We start from the raw sequence: 19,904 nt of genomic DNA on the forward strand, positions 1-19,904 counted from the left end.
CCTGCTCACAGCTCACAGGGCACCCAGAGCACCAACACGCTTCTCATGGCACAAACCCCAGCCCCACAGGAAAGAGACACCACACACCTTGGACAGTGTGCTGGCCCTGCCACGCACAACAGCTCTTAACTGGAAAGTAATTTTAAACTTTTAATACCTGCCTATAGGGACAGCTCTGAACCATGGGCTCCCCCTGCCCAGCCAAGGGCACAGCAAGGAGCGGGTGCCTCTGGGCTGGCAGCAGCAAGGAACACCCTCTGCCTGGCTCTGCCTGGCTCCTCCACAACCAGCACCAGCTCCTGTGCTGCCAGAGCCCGCAGGTCCCAGGGCAATGCTGCACTGGGGCCAGGACAAGGGGAGCAGAGGCCCCTGTGAGCTCCAAGGCTGCTGACAGCCACTGCAGGGAGATGTGGGGCTCCCTGTGTGAGCAATAGGGAGTCTGGTCTCCAGTGCAGAGCCACACAAGCTCACAGGAGTCACAGCTGCTGTTCTAGAAGGTGGAAGCCTGACTGCCAAACAGCAGAGCATCTCACTTAGCTGTCAGCACAAAGCTTTATGTATCTGGAAACATGGTTTCAACCTGAAAGCTAGAAAAGGAAGCCTTTTCCCCCAAATGTTCCATGATGGTCAATGACTAAGAACATTCTCACACTCCTACCTCCCCATCACCTCAGACTTCTCCAATCTGGTTCTGCATTTGGTCACTGCTGCTGTCAAACCTGCCTGCTGAACCTTGGGCTTCTTCGAGAGCACGGCTCGCCACCCAGGCACAGGGCTGAGGCACATTCCCACTCCATAGCTGGTCTCCAGGCTGGCATTTCCAAGGGCTTTGATCCAAATAAGGCAATCAGCTTAGCCCTTGATTAAATACATAGCATAATCCACCTAAATCTTGTTAGCCGAGAAGCAAGTTGCTCGTCTCACCAGTTGTGGGTGGCAGTGCGTGTCCCCGCGGGGCAAGCAGGGCTGTGCCACTGTGAAGGTGTCCCCGGGGCACGTCCTGGGCAGGCAGCAGCACGGGGGCAGCTGCTGACCACAGCAAGGCTGCTCCAGCCAGCCCCTGTGCACTCCCACCCATGGGATCCTCCTGCAAAGCTCCCCTGCAGCATGCAAAAAGCACCCACAGAAGGCACCTGCACCCTGCCAGCTGGCAGGTACAGGGAGGGTGCCCCCAGGGCACCCAACAGCCAGCAAAACCCTTAAAAAAAACCACAAAAAAAAACCAGGAAAAGAGAATTCACTGATCCTGAGAGGGAGCCAGGCTGCAGCAGGGAAGGAGGATGTGCTGCAGCTTTGGGAGAATTTCACACCACAGCAGTTTTTCCTTTCTTGGGAGGAATGAATCAGTAGCCCAGGCCTGTAGAGCCTCAGCAGAACAGGATGGTGCTGAGGGGGAAGCACAGCACAAGGGCCAGGCAGGGGCCTGGCCCAGGTGAGATGCAGGTGTGCAGCCAGGACATCAGCCTCACACCCACAGCTCCAGCCAGTTCCTGCAGCTGAGAGAGCAGGGAAAGGCAGCAGCACTTCCTGCTGCCCCAGACCCTCTGCACTCCCCAGAGCACACAGCACTGCGGGGGCACACGTGCTTGTACCGTCCCCAGCAGCGGGACACCGGGAGAGTGAGTACCCCAGCACCACTGCCACCCTAAGTTGTACTGGGACTGGGGAGATCTGCTCCCGAGACCACAGTGCAGGTGTTACTGAAGTCTTTAGAAGACAAATTCTCCGACAAGTGCTATTGCTCCCTGTTTCCCTCCAGGTTTCGGAGCCAGCAGGTGGGGACTGGCTGTGCATGCAGGCGACCCTCTGGGGGCTGGTCACAGCCTGGTCGGGAGCCCTGCAGATCTCTGTTCCATGCTGCATTAGCAGCTCCAACACTTCCTGCAGCAGCCAGGCACGTTTAACAGCTACTGGAAAGATTTTAAGCTAATTTAACCCATTAAACTAGTTAACACGTTATATGACTTCTGTCATCCCAATTACCCTAAAAAGCCCAGGTATTGATCTTGAGAGGCATGCAGGGAGGAGGAAAAAAAATGTTTAAAAATTAGTAAGAAGGGGAAAAAAAGGAAAAAAAAAGTCTTGGGCACAATCCCCAAACAGTTTCAGGCAGATCAGGAAAATCTTCACAGGATTTCAAACAACAACAACAACAAAAAAGCAGGCAACAGAGGCAATATCTGCTCTCACCAAACACCAGCCAGGAAGGCTGAGCAGAGCTCAGCTCGCCAGTCACCAGCTGGTGTAACAGGAATCAGGTTTTTGGCATGGGGATCCTCCCCCCAAGCCGGGCAGGGGAACAGGCTGCCCGCAGAGGAGCTGGGATGATAAATGACAGCAGTTGAGCACTGCAGGGGCATTTCACCGCTTCAGAGGTTGCTGCTATAACAATCTTCTCTGACTCAGCAGCTGAAAGGGATGCCGGGATGGAAGCACCATAAAAAAAAAAGTCATGCATTATTAATATGGACTCTGGCAGCAAGACATGAGTTGGAAAAACACTGAGGGAGAAAAAAAAATGACTGCAGAATAGGAGCGAGCTGCATGTGTGGAAGCATTTCACATTCCTGCGGGAGTGGGGGCCACCCCGTGCCTCTGCAGGGTCCCCAGCTCCAAGGGAAGCCCGTGTTTGCTGGCAGGAACTCAACATGCGCGGTGTTCTCCCTCAGCCAGGCTGCTGCAGCCCTGTGCAGAGCCCACCCTGAGCCCTGGGCACGGCCTGCACTCATCTCCAGCCACAGCAGCTCCTGGCTTTCCTGCCGAGGCACGCGGCTGCTCCAGCAGCTGATTTTATTTACCTGTGCTCTGTGCACTGCCTGCTGACTCCCCACAGCTTCCCCCGTGCATCCCAGCCCTGCATGGCCAGAGCAGCCGTGCCAGGAGCACCCAGGGCCCCGGGGCACAGCCTGCAGCCTCTGCCAGCCCTGCTGGCACAGAGAGCACAGAGGTAGGCACTGAAATGCCTCCTTTTCCTGCCAGGTAGCGAGGGGAAAAATATCTGTTTGCACTTGACTACCTGGTGCACTGCAGTGTTTGCTTTCCTCTCCTATTCCAGCTGCTTCGTACAGTTTTTTTTGAGGCAATTTATAAACATTAGCATTCATGTAGCCGTCTTCTCCACTTCCCACCCAAAATCCTTGCTCCCCACCTGCTGCTGTGGGACCTCACCATCAATCCAGAGAGTCACAGGCATCCCATGGCCCTCTCCAGCCTGTGCTGCCAGTGCAGGGAGCCCCCAAGCCCCACTCAGGAGCCTCTTGGCAGGCTCTGAGCACAGCTCAGCTCCCAGCCCAGGCCCCAGGCTCTCCAAAGCAAGGGAGGTGCCTAACACAGCACCAGGCTCCAAGAGTCTCCTTGGACAATTTGTATGGCAATAGCATTCAATAAAGCCAATCAATTATTTTGCCATAAAATTCTCCAGACGCACAAGCGAGCACTGGTTGAACTGCTCACAGCACAGCCCAGCCCACAGCAGTGCAGAGGGTGCTCTGCCTGTGTTTCCTTCCCTCCATCATGTGTGCAGTGGCATCCTCCACACAGAAATAGCTCCCAGCCTTCACCTGTCAGGCTAGAAAGGCACCGGGAGGGAGCAGCTTCATAGGAGCTGTCCCACACACAGCCCAACCATCACAGGGGCAGGAAAAGGGGCAGGAAAAGGGGCAGAGGCTCCCACCAAGCAAGGGAGACTGAGGCACAAACCACAGAAAAACCCACAGTCCTATTTGCACTCCCACCCCCTGGGAGCAGCCCCTTCCCTGCCGCAGGAGCTGGGGGCAGCACGCACACCCAGCTGGCTCCCCTGTGCTGAGGGGCTGCCCAGCTCCCCAGCAGCACCTCCAGAGGGGCCCCAGAGGGACAGCCCTGCTCAGGGCAAGGGCTCCAGAGAGCTTTGTGCCAGCCCATGGATGCCACCTGCAACTACAGGCTTACAAAGGCAGAGCCTGTTGGTTTTGCACCTCAAACAAAAACCTAGGAAAATGACCTTTAGGAAGTCACACACAGCATCACCACACGCTCCAGCTAAAGCCCCAGCAAGCAAGCACTGACCCATCACCTCCCCTGCACAGCCAGGAAGGAGACAGGGGCTCAAACCCAGCTCCTCACACCCCTGCAGGCACATCTGTGTGCCTTGAGAAAGCAAAGTGTCCAATAAGGGGCACTGAAGCTTGTGGCATTATCAAAAACACCCACGGTCACTACAAAGCACCATGGATCCCCCAAAAACACCTCCCCCCGGGTCCCTCCTTCACTTTAGCAAGGCCAGCAAGCACCAGGAAATTCCTTCTGCAATGACAAAAGGGCCCCGTGCCCCTGCCCATCACACTCCACACCATATGCAGGGTCCCACAAGGACACCTCCCACCAGGACAAGGGCTACACGTGCCATCCACTGTCACCCCTGGGACCTTTCCAAGCAGCAGATGAGGATGGCCCAGGGCTCTTCTCCTGCCGGGCACTGACATCACCCTCAGCTTTCCAATCCACCTTTCCTTTCAAAATAAGAGCAGCTCCAGGGTAATGCTGAAAGCCCTGGTGGTTTTAATGTTATCTATTCCACATTCCCCGAAAAACCACACCCACCAACATCTCTCAAAAATTTCTGGTTTGGGCTTATCTTGCATTTCAACAGCACAGTCCACTATACATTTCCTCCTCTATCTCTACAAACAGGACTAATCCCCACGGTATTTAGAGCTAGTGCTAGAAAAGCTTCAAACACACATTAACCACCCTAAAGCATCCGTGTTCAAAATGCTGCCAGCCAAAACCACAGCCAGAAGATTCTGAATCCAGTGGAGAAGAAAAAGCCTGTATGGAAATAAACTTTACTAAAATAACCCAGCAAACGTTTTGTCAAAGTAAATACACACATTGTATTGTGACAACGATGTTTTTAAAATAAAGCTGTTGAGGGAAGGCTTTTCTTGCTCTGTCCAGCTGCAGAGCAGCTCCTCTTGCAGAGCCCTCAGCCCTCACAGGGCCCTGCAGAGCCAAGGGCACATCTGCCATGCCACCACCGCTGCTGCCGCCCCTGTGAGGCTCCCCAGAAATTTCGGTTAAGATTAAGTATCTAAGGACTCCACGTGCTTGGATATTTAAATCCACCGATTGTAACAGCATTCAAATGGGATCAAGTGCAAACACACGGCTCCCCACACCGCGCAGCTCCGCTCCTGCACTGGTCCCCGGGGAGGTTCATCGTACCCTGCAGAGCAGATGCCGCCTGAGTTAATGCAATTAATGAGCCCACCTGGAAGAGAGGCAGAGGATCAACTCAGGAAATAAAGCAGCAGTGCCAGAGCCCTTATCTCCACCAGAACCAGCACCACCTGAAGCAGCTGAGCACCTGCTGAAGCCCCGGCCTTCCATGGCCTCCCAAACCCATGAAGACCATTGTCTCCTGGGCTGACAGCATGGGTGCTTTTGCTTTAAGGTCTGCTCTGCCACAGATTATTGAGGCTTTGAAGCACTCAATTCGCTGGAATGAACCAGTACCTGGAAGCTTTTGTGTCTGCCAGTTAGCTTCCACAAGCCAGGCTTCCAGAGATACAGGGATGAAACATGAACTCTACACATAATCTGCAGTTGCAACACCCGGACAGTCACCAGCAAAATAACCCAAACCAGATGTGCCTGACAAACAGCACAGGTGCTTACAGGCAAAGAAAACCCAGTAATTCATGTGCCCTCACAGTAATTTGTTAGCCTTGAGCAAGAGGTGGTCTCTAACCAACATTGCACCACCAGCATCCTGGACACACTGGCCCAGGAGCAGCTGGGTGGAACAGGGCTGCTCCCATCCCAGCCCTGCCTTGTAGGAGCCTCTGTGCTGGAAGAACCTGGTGCTGCCAAAGGAATGTTTCCCACAGCTGCCACCAGTCTCCTCCTGCTCAGAGCACAGGAGATCCCAAGCTCAAGTTCTTGTATCAAGGAGCACTTGAGGATTTCTTACTACCCCAATCACTGTCAGACCCAATGACCGCAACATTCTCTGTGGGATACGCTGTGGAACCAGGCTGCTCCCTCCTCAGGTTGTGAAATGCTGCTTGGCAGATCCTTGGGCAGAGGAGGGTGAAGGAGGGCAGTGCTGCTGTGTTCCACAGTAAGAGACCACACTCCTCATGCTGCCCGGGGAAGACCTGGAGATGAAAGCCAGGGCTAGAACAGCACAAACCTCATTTCATTATTCCAAGCTGGCCCTTCCCCTTCTGTCCCTGCTCAGACAGCATCCAGGCACCCAGCATGCTGCCAGCAAGCCCAGAAGGACACCTGCACCCAGCCCCTGCCTGGCCAAGCCGAGCCATCGTGGCTCACCGGTGTCCTGGGCTGGGCCCCAGCCCCAGTGAGGGCTGCCCCTGGCTCGGGGCTCTGCCCTGCCACCCCCTTCTGCCCAGGCTCCCACAGCAGAGCAAAGCAGCAGCAGCCTGTCCCCCACACCACTGCCCCGCTGGGGCTCCCCAGCCCAGCAGCTCCACTCCCCACAGTGCCATCCCCCCACCTTGGCCATCACTCTTCCTCTGCCCCTCACCACCACGGGCAGCCCAGCCAGTGTCTCCAGCTGGGACAAGCTGGCAGTAACAAAATCTTTTGCCATTTTCTTGCCCAGAACTCCTCTGTGCTAAAATCTGCCAGGCTGATGCATTAAACCACCAAGCGGGATCAGCCACCTTTGGTGGTGATACAATATTGTTCCAAAAGTGACAAATGAGCTGTACCATGGCAGCTGTTGGTCCCCACAGCCCTGCTCTGCTGGTCACCCACACACAGCCTGACAGAACAGTGTTTCAAAGCATTCCTGCCTATCAAAATCAAGTTCTTGCACCATAAATGTAATTCAGGGCTAGTGGTGCTATTTCATGCCCTGTATGACCAGTTGGGAGCAATTCCTGATAAGTTTGGAGGAAGTAAAGGCAGACTGAATTACAGCTCTCTCTCAAAGGTAACAATCTTTCACCTAGTAATTTAAATTCTCTACATTATTTTCCTGCATCAGATCCAACCAAGTATGACTCCTGGAGAAATCAAAATTTAAAAAAATAAAATTAAATAAAGAAGCTCCAACAGCCATTGAGACAACAAAGGAAAAGCCAAGAGCTGCTACCTGAGCATCAGGGAATGCCCCTGCCAGCCGTCCCAGCCGTGCAGCCACCACACTCCACACCAGGACCAAGTCCAAGGTCAGAGATGTTCCCACTATTGCAGTTAGAGGTATCAAGATTAAATGATTTGCAGCTTGAAAAAGCATTATTGCTTTCAGTTGCAGGAGGGAATTCCCTTAATTTCCTAGGTCCTGTTCAAAGAGAATAAAACCAGACACTTGTAGAAAAGCTGTATGAGCCACCACCATGTGAAAACAGGACACGCAGGGACGACCCCACATCCCAGGGATGAATTCAGAGGCAGAGGATAGGATGAAACAGAAACAGCTTCTCCAGGTGTTCCACCTCCAGGTCAGCACACTCTTTGTGCCCACATCATCCCTGCTCCAACACTGGGGTCTGGGCATGGACAGAGTGACTCTGGTGAGCCCGTTTCTCCACACCCCATCTGGGGAAGGTAACAGGCACAGAGGGCAGCTGTCCCAGGAGGGCAAGAGCCTCAGTGCCAAGAACAAGCCCTACAAAATAACCTGTCGAGGTGGCCCCTGACATCCATAACAGGACAAAACTGTTTGCCCAGTGCCAAGCTCTGTTTTTTCTAAGATGAGGCCAGTGTGACTCCTTGCAGCGAAAGCCCAGCCTGCCCCGCAGCCCTGTGCCCTGCTGGTCCCAGGACCTCTGAGCACAGCAGCGAGCACAAGCAGCCTCTCCCCCTGCACGGGCATCCCTTGTACCTGCTGCCTGAGCAGGGCCTGTGTGACAAGGGCAGCTCCTGGAGCCTCCAGCCACCCCAGCCCTGCCGTGCCCTGGCTGCAGAACAATTGGCCACCTCATCCTGCACACAATGGCCACGATGAGACAGACCCACACAGCCACCGGGAGCAGCTGGAGGTCAAGGAGAGCCTGCTGTGCCTATGCCATGGCTGGCTCCTGGCACTTCACCTGCCAAGGTGGGAGCCCAGGGATGGAGCTGCCAGGGTGGTGTGTGGGGAGGACACATGGGAATTGGATGTGAGAGCTGGAAAGGAGGTGGCACTGGCTGTTTACATGGGATCGCTCTGTGCAAATTTGAGGCCACAAGAACAATTCAGTTTCCCAGGAGGAAACCTTGGTGAAGAACACAAACGAGGAGCTACCTTGGGCATCACGGAAGTCCAGGCATGACACAAACGTAAGACCCAAATGCCCTGGACTCCCTGCAGGAGCCAAGCATGGTTATGTGCTGACAGTAAACATAAATTTCTTCCTGCATTTCCATCTGGAGCACACTGCTGGGTTACCTGGGCTGTGAGGAGCCAAGCACCGTGGTCAATCAGGTAGCAGGCCAGCACTGGGCAGGCAGCTCAGAACCCAGGTTGGGGTCCCCTTCCCCATCTCCAAAGGGCACCAGGAGCAGTTATCCAGCTTTTCCAGCTGACAAGCATGCCCGCTCCACACCAATGCGCTGAGACAGCACCCAGAAGTGCAACTGTCCCAGTTTTCTGCTGGCACTGGCGCACAACTGCTTGAACACAACACGCCTCGGCAGTGCCGGTGAAATTTACCCCACAAACGTGAGCCTGGGGACAGAATCCCACCCATGGTGGCAGCACACCCTGCCACAGGACCATGCCCAGGCAGGCTCCAGCCCTGCCACCACCAGCTGCTGACCCACAAGCACAGACCCTTCCCAGCAGCCGGTGGCACCTGGCAGACAAAAGCCCTTCCAGGCTCCAACTGGTTCAAGCTCACTTGCAGCTTCAGGTCCCATTTATTTGGATTTTTTTCTTTTCAACTGAGGTACAATCAAGGAATTAATTAATCACTGGATTAATCAGCCCGTGGTTTAGCCAATGAACTGTGAGTCCTTCTTTGGCCACTTCCCCAGCATTCCCTACAAGGGATGGTCTCAGGACAGAGATTTCCCCAGCCCTTCAGTGGTCACAGAAGAGCAGCCCAGCCCCACTCCATGCACTGAGGCAGCAGCAGGCAGGACAAATGCCCCAGAACTCTCTGCTGACAGCATCTCTCCATCACCTGCATGTGGTTCATTTATTCAAATCCCCAGCTCAGCTCATCTCCTATCACACTCGCTCTTCTCCCAAGCTTCTACTCACCCCTGCAGCCCAAAAACAAACTCCCTCCAAGTGCTGAGAGGATTACCCCAGCCATCCCAGGAATACTGGGCTGGCCTTTCATAAGGAAACATTTTTGGCTAAAAGAGGAAGGAAATAAAAAAAAAAAAAGCAGATCTTCTGTCACCTGATGAGAAGATGACTCAGAACATCACTGACATCCATGGGTGGGTAGGGACAGGGACCACTAACACCTCCTTGCCTCCTCTTCGAGCATCACAGATAGGAAGAACACTGGGTAGGACGTGACCACGTTATCTGAGGTCCACACAGAGAAAATCCTCTTGGCACAGAACTAGCCTTAAATGTATTTATACCCTACACCACCTCTAAGACTGGTGACCACACAGAAGTAACACGAAATTAATCAGAATGCTCGAAAAAAAGGAAAAAAGCCATCCTTACAAGAGAAATTTCCTTCTTAAAGCGCAATTCTACCTGGGCCTGGGTAGCTCATCCACAGCCACACCATTCCCTGTGCCTGCCCCACAAAGGGCTGCAGGATGCACTGGACACAGAGCCACTGGCCCACAGGACAGGATGAGCCAGGCTGTGCTCAGGGAGGGAGCAGGAGGCGGCTGTGCCTCCCGGAGCCTGGGGGCCAGCAGAGCCCTGGGCCACCACGGCAAGGCTCAGCACACACAGCCTCACTTGGGATGTGCCCAGGACACGAGCAGAGCTTCATACACCAGCCAACCCCTACTCAGCCCTGGGAAAGACTCTCAAAGCCCAGAGGCAGCCACGGGACATCATTTGTAAATAAAAACCCACAGAAGTCATCTTGAAAGCACACAGAGATCTCCTTGGGATGTCCAAGATAGGAATGGCATGAGCAATACCAATGACATTTCAAGGAGAAACCCCCTATTTCTTTGGAAAGGGCCGTTTCTATAGAAATAAATTGCTGCCAAAGTTTGGTTGAAGGCCAAACCATGAGCCTTGGCTCCTTGCAGAAGCGAGATACACCGTATGAAGCGAACAGATGCTTTCTGGGCACAAGCCTTCCCGTATCGCAGAGGAGATGGACAGACAGCCCCACCAGCACCGGGTGCTGGCCATATTGACACACGGCTTCTCCAGTTCCCCACGAAGCTATGACACGGAACATAGGGACGAGTACGCTCTCCTTCTAAAATACACACACCTCGTCTTCCCACTTGACAATCAGAGTAGGATTTCCGCGAGGGAGCACGTTCGGATCACAAGCACTTGGACAACACTCCACTACTCCAAAACAAACTCCGGGCGGGCAGCGGGCAGCAGCAGCGGGCTCGCTGCCCCCCGCTCGCCGCTGGCACAGGCGCCGCTCGGCCCCGGCGGCGCGGGGAAGCCGCGGGGAGCGCGGCCGGCGCCTCCCGCCGCCCCGGGGACCCGCAGCCCGGCCCGAGGGGCGCCGGGCACGCCGGGGGCAGCGCCTCCTCCTCCGGCCGCGGCGGGAGATGAGGAGGCGCTGGGCAGCCCCGGGCACCGCGGAGCCGCAGCCGGGGGCGCCGGGCCCGGGCCGCCCCTCGCCTCGCCGGGGATGCCGCGGCCCCCGGGCCGGCCGGGCGCGGATTACTCAGCGTTTCCAGCGGCAGCCGGTGCGCCCGTGCCCCTGCCCGCGCCCCCCCGCCCCGGGCCCCGGCCCGCCGCTTACCGATGCCCGGCGCCACATACACGAAGTAGAGGAAGGAGGAGGAGAGCGAGAAGAGGAAGAGCGCGGCCAGCAGCGAGCGCCGGGGCAGCAGCCGCCAGGCGCCGCGGGGGCCGCGGGGCCACCGCATGGCCGATGCGGCGCCGCCGCCGCCCTGCTGCCGCTCCGCCGCCGCTCACATGCGCCGAGGCCCGGCGGGAGGCGCCGCGCCGGGGCCGCTCCGAGCCGCCGCCCGCGCCCAGCGCCGCCGCATGAATGTGCCGCGGCGGGGCGGGCCGGGGCGGGGCGGCCGGCGGGGCGGGACCGGCTGGAGCCCCCGCCGCACCGACCGGCCGCGGCATGCGCCGCCCCGCGCAGCGCCGGTGGTCCCGGCGCAGCCGGCAGTGACCTCAGCGCACCCGGCCGCGGTCCTGGGGCGCCACTGATGCTCCTGGCACAGCCAGCATCAGCCCCAGGGCGCTGGGCAAGGGCTCTGGGGCCCAGACAATGGCCCTGAGACAGACTGCGATGACCCAGGACACCCAGAGCGGTCAAGGGACACCCAACGATGGCCCAGGACACCCAGAAGCGATCAAGGGACACCCAACGACGGCCCCAAGACACTCAGAAGCGGCCGAGGGCAGCCGGCCGTGGCCTCAGCGAAGCCATCCAGGACACCCAGCCATGGCCCTGGACATTCATCCATGGCTCGGGGCACCCAGCCATGGTCCGGGGCACTCAGCCATGCAGCTGGGACACAGAGCCCCAGGAGAGCAAGGGCTCAGCCCCTGCCCTGCCCCACCGAGCAGCAGGGTCTGTTTGAGCCAGTGCTGGACATTGTGGGGGAAGACACAGCCGGAGGGATGTGATGGACACCGATGTGTGGAAGGGAACAGGGGTGAAGTCATCACAGTCAGTGCAATAATCAGCGCAACCAGCAACCAGCACCCCAGTCAGTTACAGAGTAATTAGGTAGTTTTGCACACATTTGTGGGCAGCTCCCCTGATGTGTGTAGGAGAAGTTGGAAGCAGATATGGAGATGCTTGAAAACGAAAATATGAGAGACCAGAAACACCTTCTTTATCGAGGGAGCCGGAAGTAGCTGCAGAGCAGATGGAGCCCAGCTCAGCCCAGAGAGGACTGGGTTTTGCCTCGTTTATGATTGGAGACTTTGCTCGGGGGAGGCTGGAAGGAGAGACGATTCTTACTTCACCAAAAGATAGTGCTGAGAAGACCAAGCTGAGGCTCCAGGCAGGAAGCAAGGCTGTGGGCCAGACATGACCAGCTGCCACTGGGAGGGCAGCAAAGGCAGCAGCACTCCCAGGAATGATGGGCTGTGGGGTAGGAGATGGGGACGGGCCATACATGCCCTGTATGTCCCTCCAGACACGTGTCCTGGGGCAAGTCTCTCCCAGGCAAGGAGCGAGGCATTGCTCAACCCAAACTCTGACCCCACAACACAGCGACTGGGCTGTGCAGTGCCTTGCACCAGCCCTGTGTCAGCCTGGTGCCAGACACCGGGATAAAGGATTCTCCAGGTACGGCTGTGTGTCACAGCAACCCCTGGAAGGACCAGCCTCCCTTCCAGCCTGGATGCAGTAAGGGCGCACAAAGAAAACAGCTCCCACGTTCAACAAATGGGACACAAGCAAGCTTCTCTTAGATACCGAGTCTCAGTGGAGCAAGGGAATAAAAATAAAGTTAAAAAAGAGGAGAGTTTAGCAGAAAAATAGAAATCCCTCATTAAAAGGTAAAGCATTCATTTCCTTCATGTGCCCAGTCATGGAAGGATGCTGAGGAGGAAAACAGGGATTTCCCTGGAGAGGCCGCATGAGCTGCATTAATTTCAGGAATGAGGAAACTGGTACTTGTTCTTGTTTTCCAGGATTGCTACTCTATCACCCCCTTCATTGAAACAAATTAAATCCTGAGCCCTATTAACTTCTGATAGTCCACAGTACTGCAGCAGAACTGCATGGCCAAGCGGCGGCTGGATTCACTGTTCACAAAATAGCGTTTAGCCAACTCCCAAAAGGATGCCTTGGGCAGGGAAATGCAAGAAGATTTCTTGGTTGGTTTATGATTTGTTTGATGCAGACATGGTCAAAGGTGAGACATCGTCGCAACCAATAATCTAACCTTTAGAATGTATTTAATTAGCAATGACATTGCTGGAGGAGCCACCCAGAAACTGGCTCCCAGGCCTGGGCTGCCGCAATGGGGACTGTCACCGACAAGGGAAGTCAGAGGAGCCTTGGAGCCACACTGGGACATGCCTGCCCTGCTCTGACTCACCTCCCATCTCCCTCTGTCCCCAGGCCTCCGGTCAACCCATTTCACTTTGACCCTTTTATTTTGCTTGGTCTGTTCCCCTCTTGTCCCTCCCTGCCCCTCCACTGCATCCCAGCTAAGGGATTTGGAACATCAGCCAAAGCCACCCTCCCACTCATCACCCTTTTCCAATAAAAAACCAGCACTGATCAGGACGGGAGGTTTCAAAGTCTTGGATCATTCCACAGGTCAGGTTAGGACTCAGGGCGGGAGCGCTGCCAAGTGGGGCTGTCACAGGAGTGCTGGGGAGCCCTGGCTCTGCCCCAGCTCCAGCCTGCACAGGCACCGCAGCCCTGCCAGCTGTGGGAGCAGCAAAGCCCCGCTTTGTGCAGAGTTTAATGAGCCCACGGCGCCTCAGACACTTTAAGGCGGGTTTGTGTGAGCAGCTTTGCCGATGGGCTCAGGGGGAAGGCAAGGTCTCTTAGTGCGGGGCCATGAGCAGGAATGGAGGGACAGGTCCTGCCAGTGCACCTACGCTCCCCAGAAGATGTAGCTGCACCCTTGGAGCATGTATCCACATAAAAGACATTTTGTATCTGGAGGGAGAGCAGTTTTGATGGCTCGGGGGTGCCCCAGGGCTGGCAGTGCTCCAACGGAGGGTACAAACACTGTTGCCCCACGCGGGGTCTGGGGAGGTTGGAGCTGCACTTTGCCCGCAGCAGGGACACAGCCGCTGCAGGGCTGCGTGTGAGGGGCAGCTTCCACTGCCCACCCCAATGAACCCTGGCCATGGCACAGCTGGGCTGAGTCTGGCACATCAGATCCTGCACCCAGCCATGGGAGAGGGAGGCTGGGGCTGCCTGGCACCCTGCACGGAGCAAACCCACCTGCCCAGGAGTACCCTGAGGTCCTCACCCTCAGCTGGGCAATGCCACGTGCTGCCAAGGACCTCCAGGGACACCGAGCTGGGGAGCACTGCCTGGCAGGGTCAGCAGCAAAGCCTTGCTGGAGCTGACCCCAGGGGAGGTAAAAGAACTGCTGTGGAGCACGTAACACTCAGCTTTGGAGTTTGAACCATCATTAAAGGGATGCTCCAATTCAGCTGCACTTCTCTTACTGTCACTTTCCACAGATACTTGATGTGGACTAGATAATCTGGGCAGATGATCTTTGTTCTGCCACTACAGGGAAGGACAGGCCATAGCAAGGATGTTACCACCCCGGCCAGCATTTGGCAGTCTTTTTCATGGACTTTGGGACTTCTGGCACCTTCAGCCCCAATGGCAGAGACTTTCCAGAATAGACTCCATGCTATGATTAAGAAAACGCCTCCATTTATAAAGGTGAGGACAGCCAGCACCCCACCGTGTCAGCCCTCCAGCTGCTCAGCAGTGCAGCTTGCTTCAGCTCTTCCCTGGAGTTTCTGCTGCCAGATGGTTGTGAGGGAAGTGGGAACCTGAGCTGTGTCTCTCAGAGACAGACAGAAACTTGGGGTGGCCTGGATGCTGACCAGCTCCCTCTGTGTTTTACTAAATGTCTCTTTGCAGCACGGGGCTTGCTCCAGCTCCATTTAAAGACAACACAGTGTCATCCCAGGCTCTGAGCAGGAGCAGGACGCAGAGGACGCATGCACAGTAGGAATGTAAATATTTTTTACATGTACACCCACAGCCCCAGTGTATGCAATAAATACTCAGCATATGCTATGCACCAGATCAGACACATAATTATTGATGCAGCAGGTTTTCAGAAAGACACAACAGGGTGTGTACTTAATTTGGCAATAAGAGCATGCCTAAGTGGCCCTGGCATTTTCGGCTGGGTATCAGACCACTGCCACCCACGGATGCAGCTATTTAATCTCACATCTGTGTACCAGCAATGACAGAGAGAAAACCAAAAGCAAGTATTTGTTTGTTAAGATGGGAAAACTCCACTGAATGCTGCAAGGTGCTCCTTGCACACAGGAGTGCTCTAGACCAGTTCTCAGATTATGCCACCCACTACACTTTCTAACAAGGCTATTAGGGCTCTGATCTTAGTAGCACCTGTACCTGCCCCTAGCCATAGGGATGAGTCATTCTGCCAGAGAAAACAAATGTCGCATAGCTCCCAAAAGGAGGCAATATCCACAGAAACACCATATTCACTTGGAAGGTAACTCTCATCAGAGAAATAGGCAAAAATATTTATCTTCTTATGGCACATTGCAGAGATCCAAATTATTTTGTTGCATCAGCCCACCTCTGAAGGTTGATCATCTGACCCAGTCAAAGTGGACTTGTGCAAAGACTCATAAAATGCCTTTGAGATCTAAATATTCTGTCAAGGGAATACAGCAGGCTGTACTTCCCAAAATTCCCCAAGGAAGGAGATTTCAGCTGACGAGATAAAATTATTGTGTAATTCAGTGCAAGTAATTTATCTGGATTTTAAAATACTGTTTCAAATATCCCTGTCACAAGGCTATGGCAATAGCTGAGGTAAACTACTGCCAAACAGCCCAAACTGTCTAAGAGTCAGAAAATAAACAGGCTATTTCCAGTACACCTGGAGGTCAAGAGAAGAATGTCAGAAAGCTCTCCACTGGGGCCAGCCTTGTTTGTGGATTGGATGGAAGAATGCTGCTCTTCCCTGGTCTGTGAAGGATTGCAAGGACATCAGGCAAAACCAGATGAAAAGGCAATGCAGGCAGAGGGGAAACCCTGCCTAACTCCTGCCAGGGAACAGGGATGGAAAAACATCTGCATTATTCAGGAACACAGCTGGATTTCAAAAGTAGCAGTGGAGGAAAGAAAGTGAAGGATGAAATTCTGCCTTTCTTGAAGCCACCTGACTTCACAACTTCACACCACATAGAAATGCAACTGCCTTCCAGAAATCCAGGGACAAGGACACCAGGAACAAAAGAACATTTCAGAGGAAATTGCTTTCTATTAACTCATAATTACATAATGCAAAATTAACTCACAAAGGCCAATAGCTTAATTGGGTTCCCAAGAGGGGAAAACAGTTGTATGGTGAATAAGAACCTTCCACGGTCACATTAAGTACGATGGTTCAAATACAGAATATAAATTCTGCTGTGAAGCAAAAAAAAAGCCCATTTCCTTCAACAGCTACTACAGATGGGGTTTTAACTATTTCTGCTCAATCGCTGACCAGTGGCTCAGGTGACCATACAAAACGGCTCTCTTCTGGATCCCTCCTTGAACTTTCAGCCACACAAAAAATCGTGATTAATCCTGTGAATATATTTGGGTATGTTGCTGGAATAAAGTATGAAGCCTTCCTGCCACCTTAATCTTCTTCTTAACTTGGATTTTGATTAACTGGAATAAATATTTAATTAGAAAGGCGAAGAGATGAACCTCTTGACCACCCAGGCGCTGCCTCTGTTGTCATTGCCCTTTGATGTGCAAGGAAAGGGCTTGTAGGACTTCCTTAAAACATGTGCAGCCTTTCATTTCTCTTAAAATTGTAGCAAGATCAGGCTCTGTTTTTGGATTTATCACTCAGAAGCCGTGCAGTGAACATGACACAGAGTGATTTCTGCTCATCTTGGTCAGATGAGGGAGGGAGGCCTTCCTTGCCCCCCACAGCCAACAGGAGCTGGAGCATTTGTTTTCCAGGTGTCCGTGTCACACGTGTCCCCATGGAAAGCTGGGGCTAGGGAGCTCCCTGCTTGCCTCGAAGCTGCTGGCTCCTGCAGCCCTCCCCAGGCAGTGACAGCCACGAGGAGCTGGCTGCAGGGTCGGGGGCTCCTGGTCATGGCTCTGGGCATTTTCCTCCTGTCAGGGGCTCCTGGCCATGGCTCTGGGTGTTTTCCTCCTGTCAGGGGCTCCTGGCCATGGCTCTGGGTGTTTTCCTCCTGTCAGGGGCTCCTGGCCACGGCTCTGGGTGTTTTCCTCCTGTCAGGGGCTCCTGGCCACGGCTCTGGGCATTTTCCTCTTGTCAGGGGCTCCTGGCCACGGCTCTGAGTGTTTTCCTCCTGTCAGGGGCTCCTGGCCATGGCTCTGGGTGTTTTCCTCCTGTCAGGGGCTCCTGGTCATGGCTCTGGGCATTTTCCTCCTGTCAGGGGCTCCTGGCCACGGCTCTGGGTGTTTTCCTCCTGTCAGGGGCTCCTGGCCATGGCTCTGAGTGTTTTCCTCCTGTCAGGGGCTCCTGGCCATGGCTCTGGGTGTTTTCCTCCTGTCAGGGGCTCCTGGCCATGGCTCTGGGTGTTTTCCTCCCGGCACAGCAGTGATGTGGAGCTGACTGGAGCAGGGTAACATCCACGCCGGGTGAGTTGGGCTGCAGGCAGGCATCCCTGTCCCCTGCTCCCTGCAGTCTGACAGAGCACTCAGGTACCTGCTGAAAAGTCACCGACCTCTGCAGGGGTCAGGCATGTGCTGAATCAAGGCTTGGGAAGCAGCTCAGCCTGTGAGAGATCTGCTGGAGCCAGCACCACCCTTTAGGATTCCCTCTCCTCTGGGCTTAATTACCGCCTGCTTTTGGCACTAGCACCCTTTGTGCCATGTGCTATTACTTTTCCCCGAAGGAGCATTTGCACCTTTGCTGTATTTATTTTATTCTGAGGAAATCCTAATGATTTCCTGTCATACTTGATTCTGATCCTGTTTGCTGTAGGACTCCTGCTATCCTCTATAAATATCTGACTCTCAAATCTTGCAGAAGCGAGCGTGACTGTGAGCAGGAAAGGTGAAGTCAAGCTAAAGAGACCTTCACCAGCTCTAAAAACAGCTGCTGCTCTTGCTGCTGCAGCTGACTTATTCCTCATCTAGAGAACAACAGTTCAGAGCTCAGAATCGTTGTCTTCAATTATTTATTTGGCTGTGCTGGAGGCTGGTGAGGTGCTGTATAATGTTTATTGCATGGAAGTGTTGCTCTGAGGGAGGTTTAATTGCTTTAAATGTGGATGGTGATGAGAACGCCTCGGAAAAGCTATTTGCATACATTTTCTCAAAAGCCAAATGTGTAACTTCCTCCACACTCAGGCAGTCTGAGGCTGCTTCTCTGCATTACCCAGCTTTGCTGGGTGCCTCTACAAAATTAACAACCAGAAATTCCCCAGCACAGAGCAGAAAGGGAAACTCAGGGTTTGAATGTGGGATCATGTGTAACAGCCAAGCCAGCAGGACTGTGAATCCAGGGCTGCAAACTCCGCAGACAGACTGCCCCTGGCCCTCGGGGCTCGATGCTGACAGCACTGAGCACTGCCTGCTCCCAGTCACTGGCTTGACTTGCTGACCGAAAGAAAGTAAATCAGTGATTTCAGCAATACAAGGCCAGTGAGCTGCCACCAAGGGCAGGGCACACACCTGCGCCACGCTGCACCCACACCACCTCTCACACCCTGTCTTCTCAGCACTGATTCTGGAAAATGCTCACCAGAAACATCGCTCCAGTGATCTTCACACAAGGCCATGCATGAATCTCTTGTCCTTTCTCCGGAATTCAAGTGCAAAGCGTCTCTCAAGTGGCCTCGCAGGTTACCCGGCTTCAGTCACAACAATCTGATCTAAACAGATCTTTACTCCATGGAATATCTCACTCTGCAGGGCAGTTCACTTTTCTAATTACTTAATGCTGTCAAATATCAGCTGTTGACATAAGCAGGACCCTGCCTGTAGGAGTGAAATAGGTATTGATTTAATGCCCACACTGCAAGGGATCATAAAGCATCTGGAAACAAGTTATTTCACAACTGCAGCTATCCCTGAAGAGGAGTTTGCTGCCTGCCTGCCTTTGCCCAGATACCCACTCTTTTTCAGCTGCGATGTTGCACTTGGAGAGCAGAGAGATTTACAGCAGCCAGGGGCGTGCAGGCTGGCCAGCAGTGCTGTACAGCAGCCCCAGCCGTGCTGCCACACAGCAAAGTCAGGAGGAACAGTGTTTTTCTGTCTGCTGCATGGTCCATGTGCTGCAAGACCAACACCTTCTGGAAGCACCAGGTTTACCGTGGAGGTGCTGTGCAGCTGTGTGCGTGTGATGGGTCAGCACCTTTCGAGCGTGGTGGATTTGCTGAGCCTGTACAAACCATCTACCCAGAAAAACCACAAAGAAAGGCACCAGCCCTGGTCCCCACACAGGACAGCAGCACTTCTGCTCCCACACAGGGAAAGACGGCAGCTGTGTCAAGGTGGGCTTGAAAGAGGCAGAACATTTCCCAGGGACACCATGGATCCAGTGTGACAGGGTTGTTTGTGCCAGCGGAACAGGAACAGGAGCTGCGGTCCACAGTCAGGCTGACCCTGCTCTGGTATTTCCTCTGGGAATCTCAGAATCTCCACCCAAGCCCACAGCAGGGTCTGCAGCTGACAGGGCAGAATAACCCTGAGATATGGGGCAGGACAGAAAAAGCAGAGCATCACCAGCCAGTACAGCAATGGTGGGAAGCTGTGGTGAAGCAGAATAGGATCACCTAAACTGGAATTTCTCCAGGGCACCAGGGCTCATACTTTCTTCTTATGAACAACCTGAGTGACCACATAAGTGCAGCCTGAAATATTCCAATTGAAAGTCAGGGTGAGTTTTGTAAGAGCAGAAGTGAAGTGATAGTTTTTTTAATGTCTTGCTGTCACCCAATTAAAGCAGTGCAATTCCATGGAATTTAAGTGTCAGCCACACATCCTGAAATACAAGCTGTGGGGCTCATTACAGGGTTTCACAGAGGATAATACTGGCCTGTGATACAGAGGTGGCCAGCGAAGGTCACCTCACTGGCCCTAACTGCTGTGTCCCCAAACAGCCATCACCCCGTGAGTCAGCAGGGTGAGGGTGCTTCCTGCATGACCAGCTGGTTT

At 54.2% G+C, this 19,904-nt stretch overlaps 1 protein-coding gene across 1 annotated transcript in view; it reads right to left on the minus strand.

Annotated features, from left to right (window-relative positions):
- B4GALT5 (beta-1,4-galactosyltransferase 5) overlaps window positions 1-10,981 on the minus strand; it is a 31,489-nt gene extending 20,508 nt beyond the window's left edge. Inside the window, exon 1 of the mRNA XM_030963533.1 lies at window positions 10,851-10,981. Within this exon, the coding sequence (XP_030819393.1) occupies window positions 10,851-10,977 (127 nt within the window). The 5' untranslated portion in view covers window positions 10,978-10,981. The remainder of the gene's footprint in view (window positions 1-10,850) is intronic.
- Between the last annotated feature and the right edge of the window lie 8,923 nt (window positions 10,982-19,904).

Source organism: Camarhynchus parvulus, chromosome 20 (genome assembly GCF_901933205.1).
Source record: "Camarhynchus parvulus chromosome 20, STF_HiC, whole genome shotgun sequence".
Taxonomy (NCBI): domain Eukaryota; kingdom Metazoa; phylum Chordata; class Aves; order Passeriformes; family Thraupidae; genus Camarhynchus; species Camarhynchus parvulus.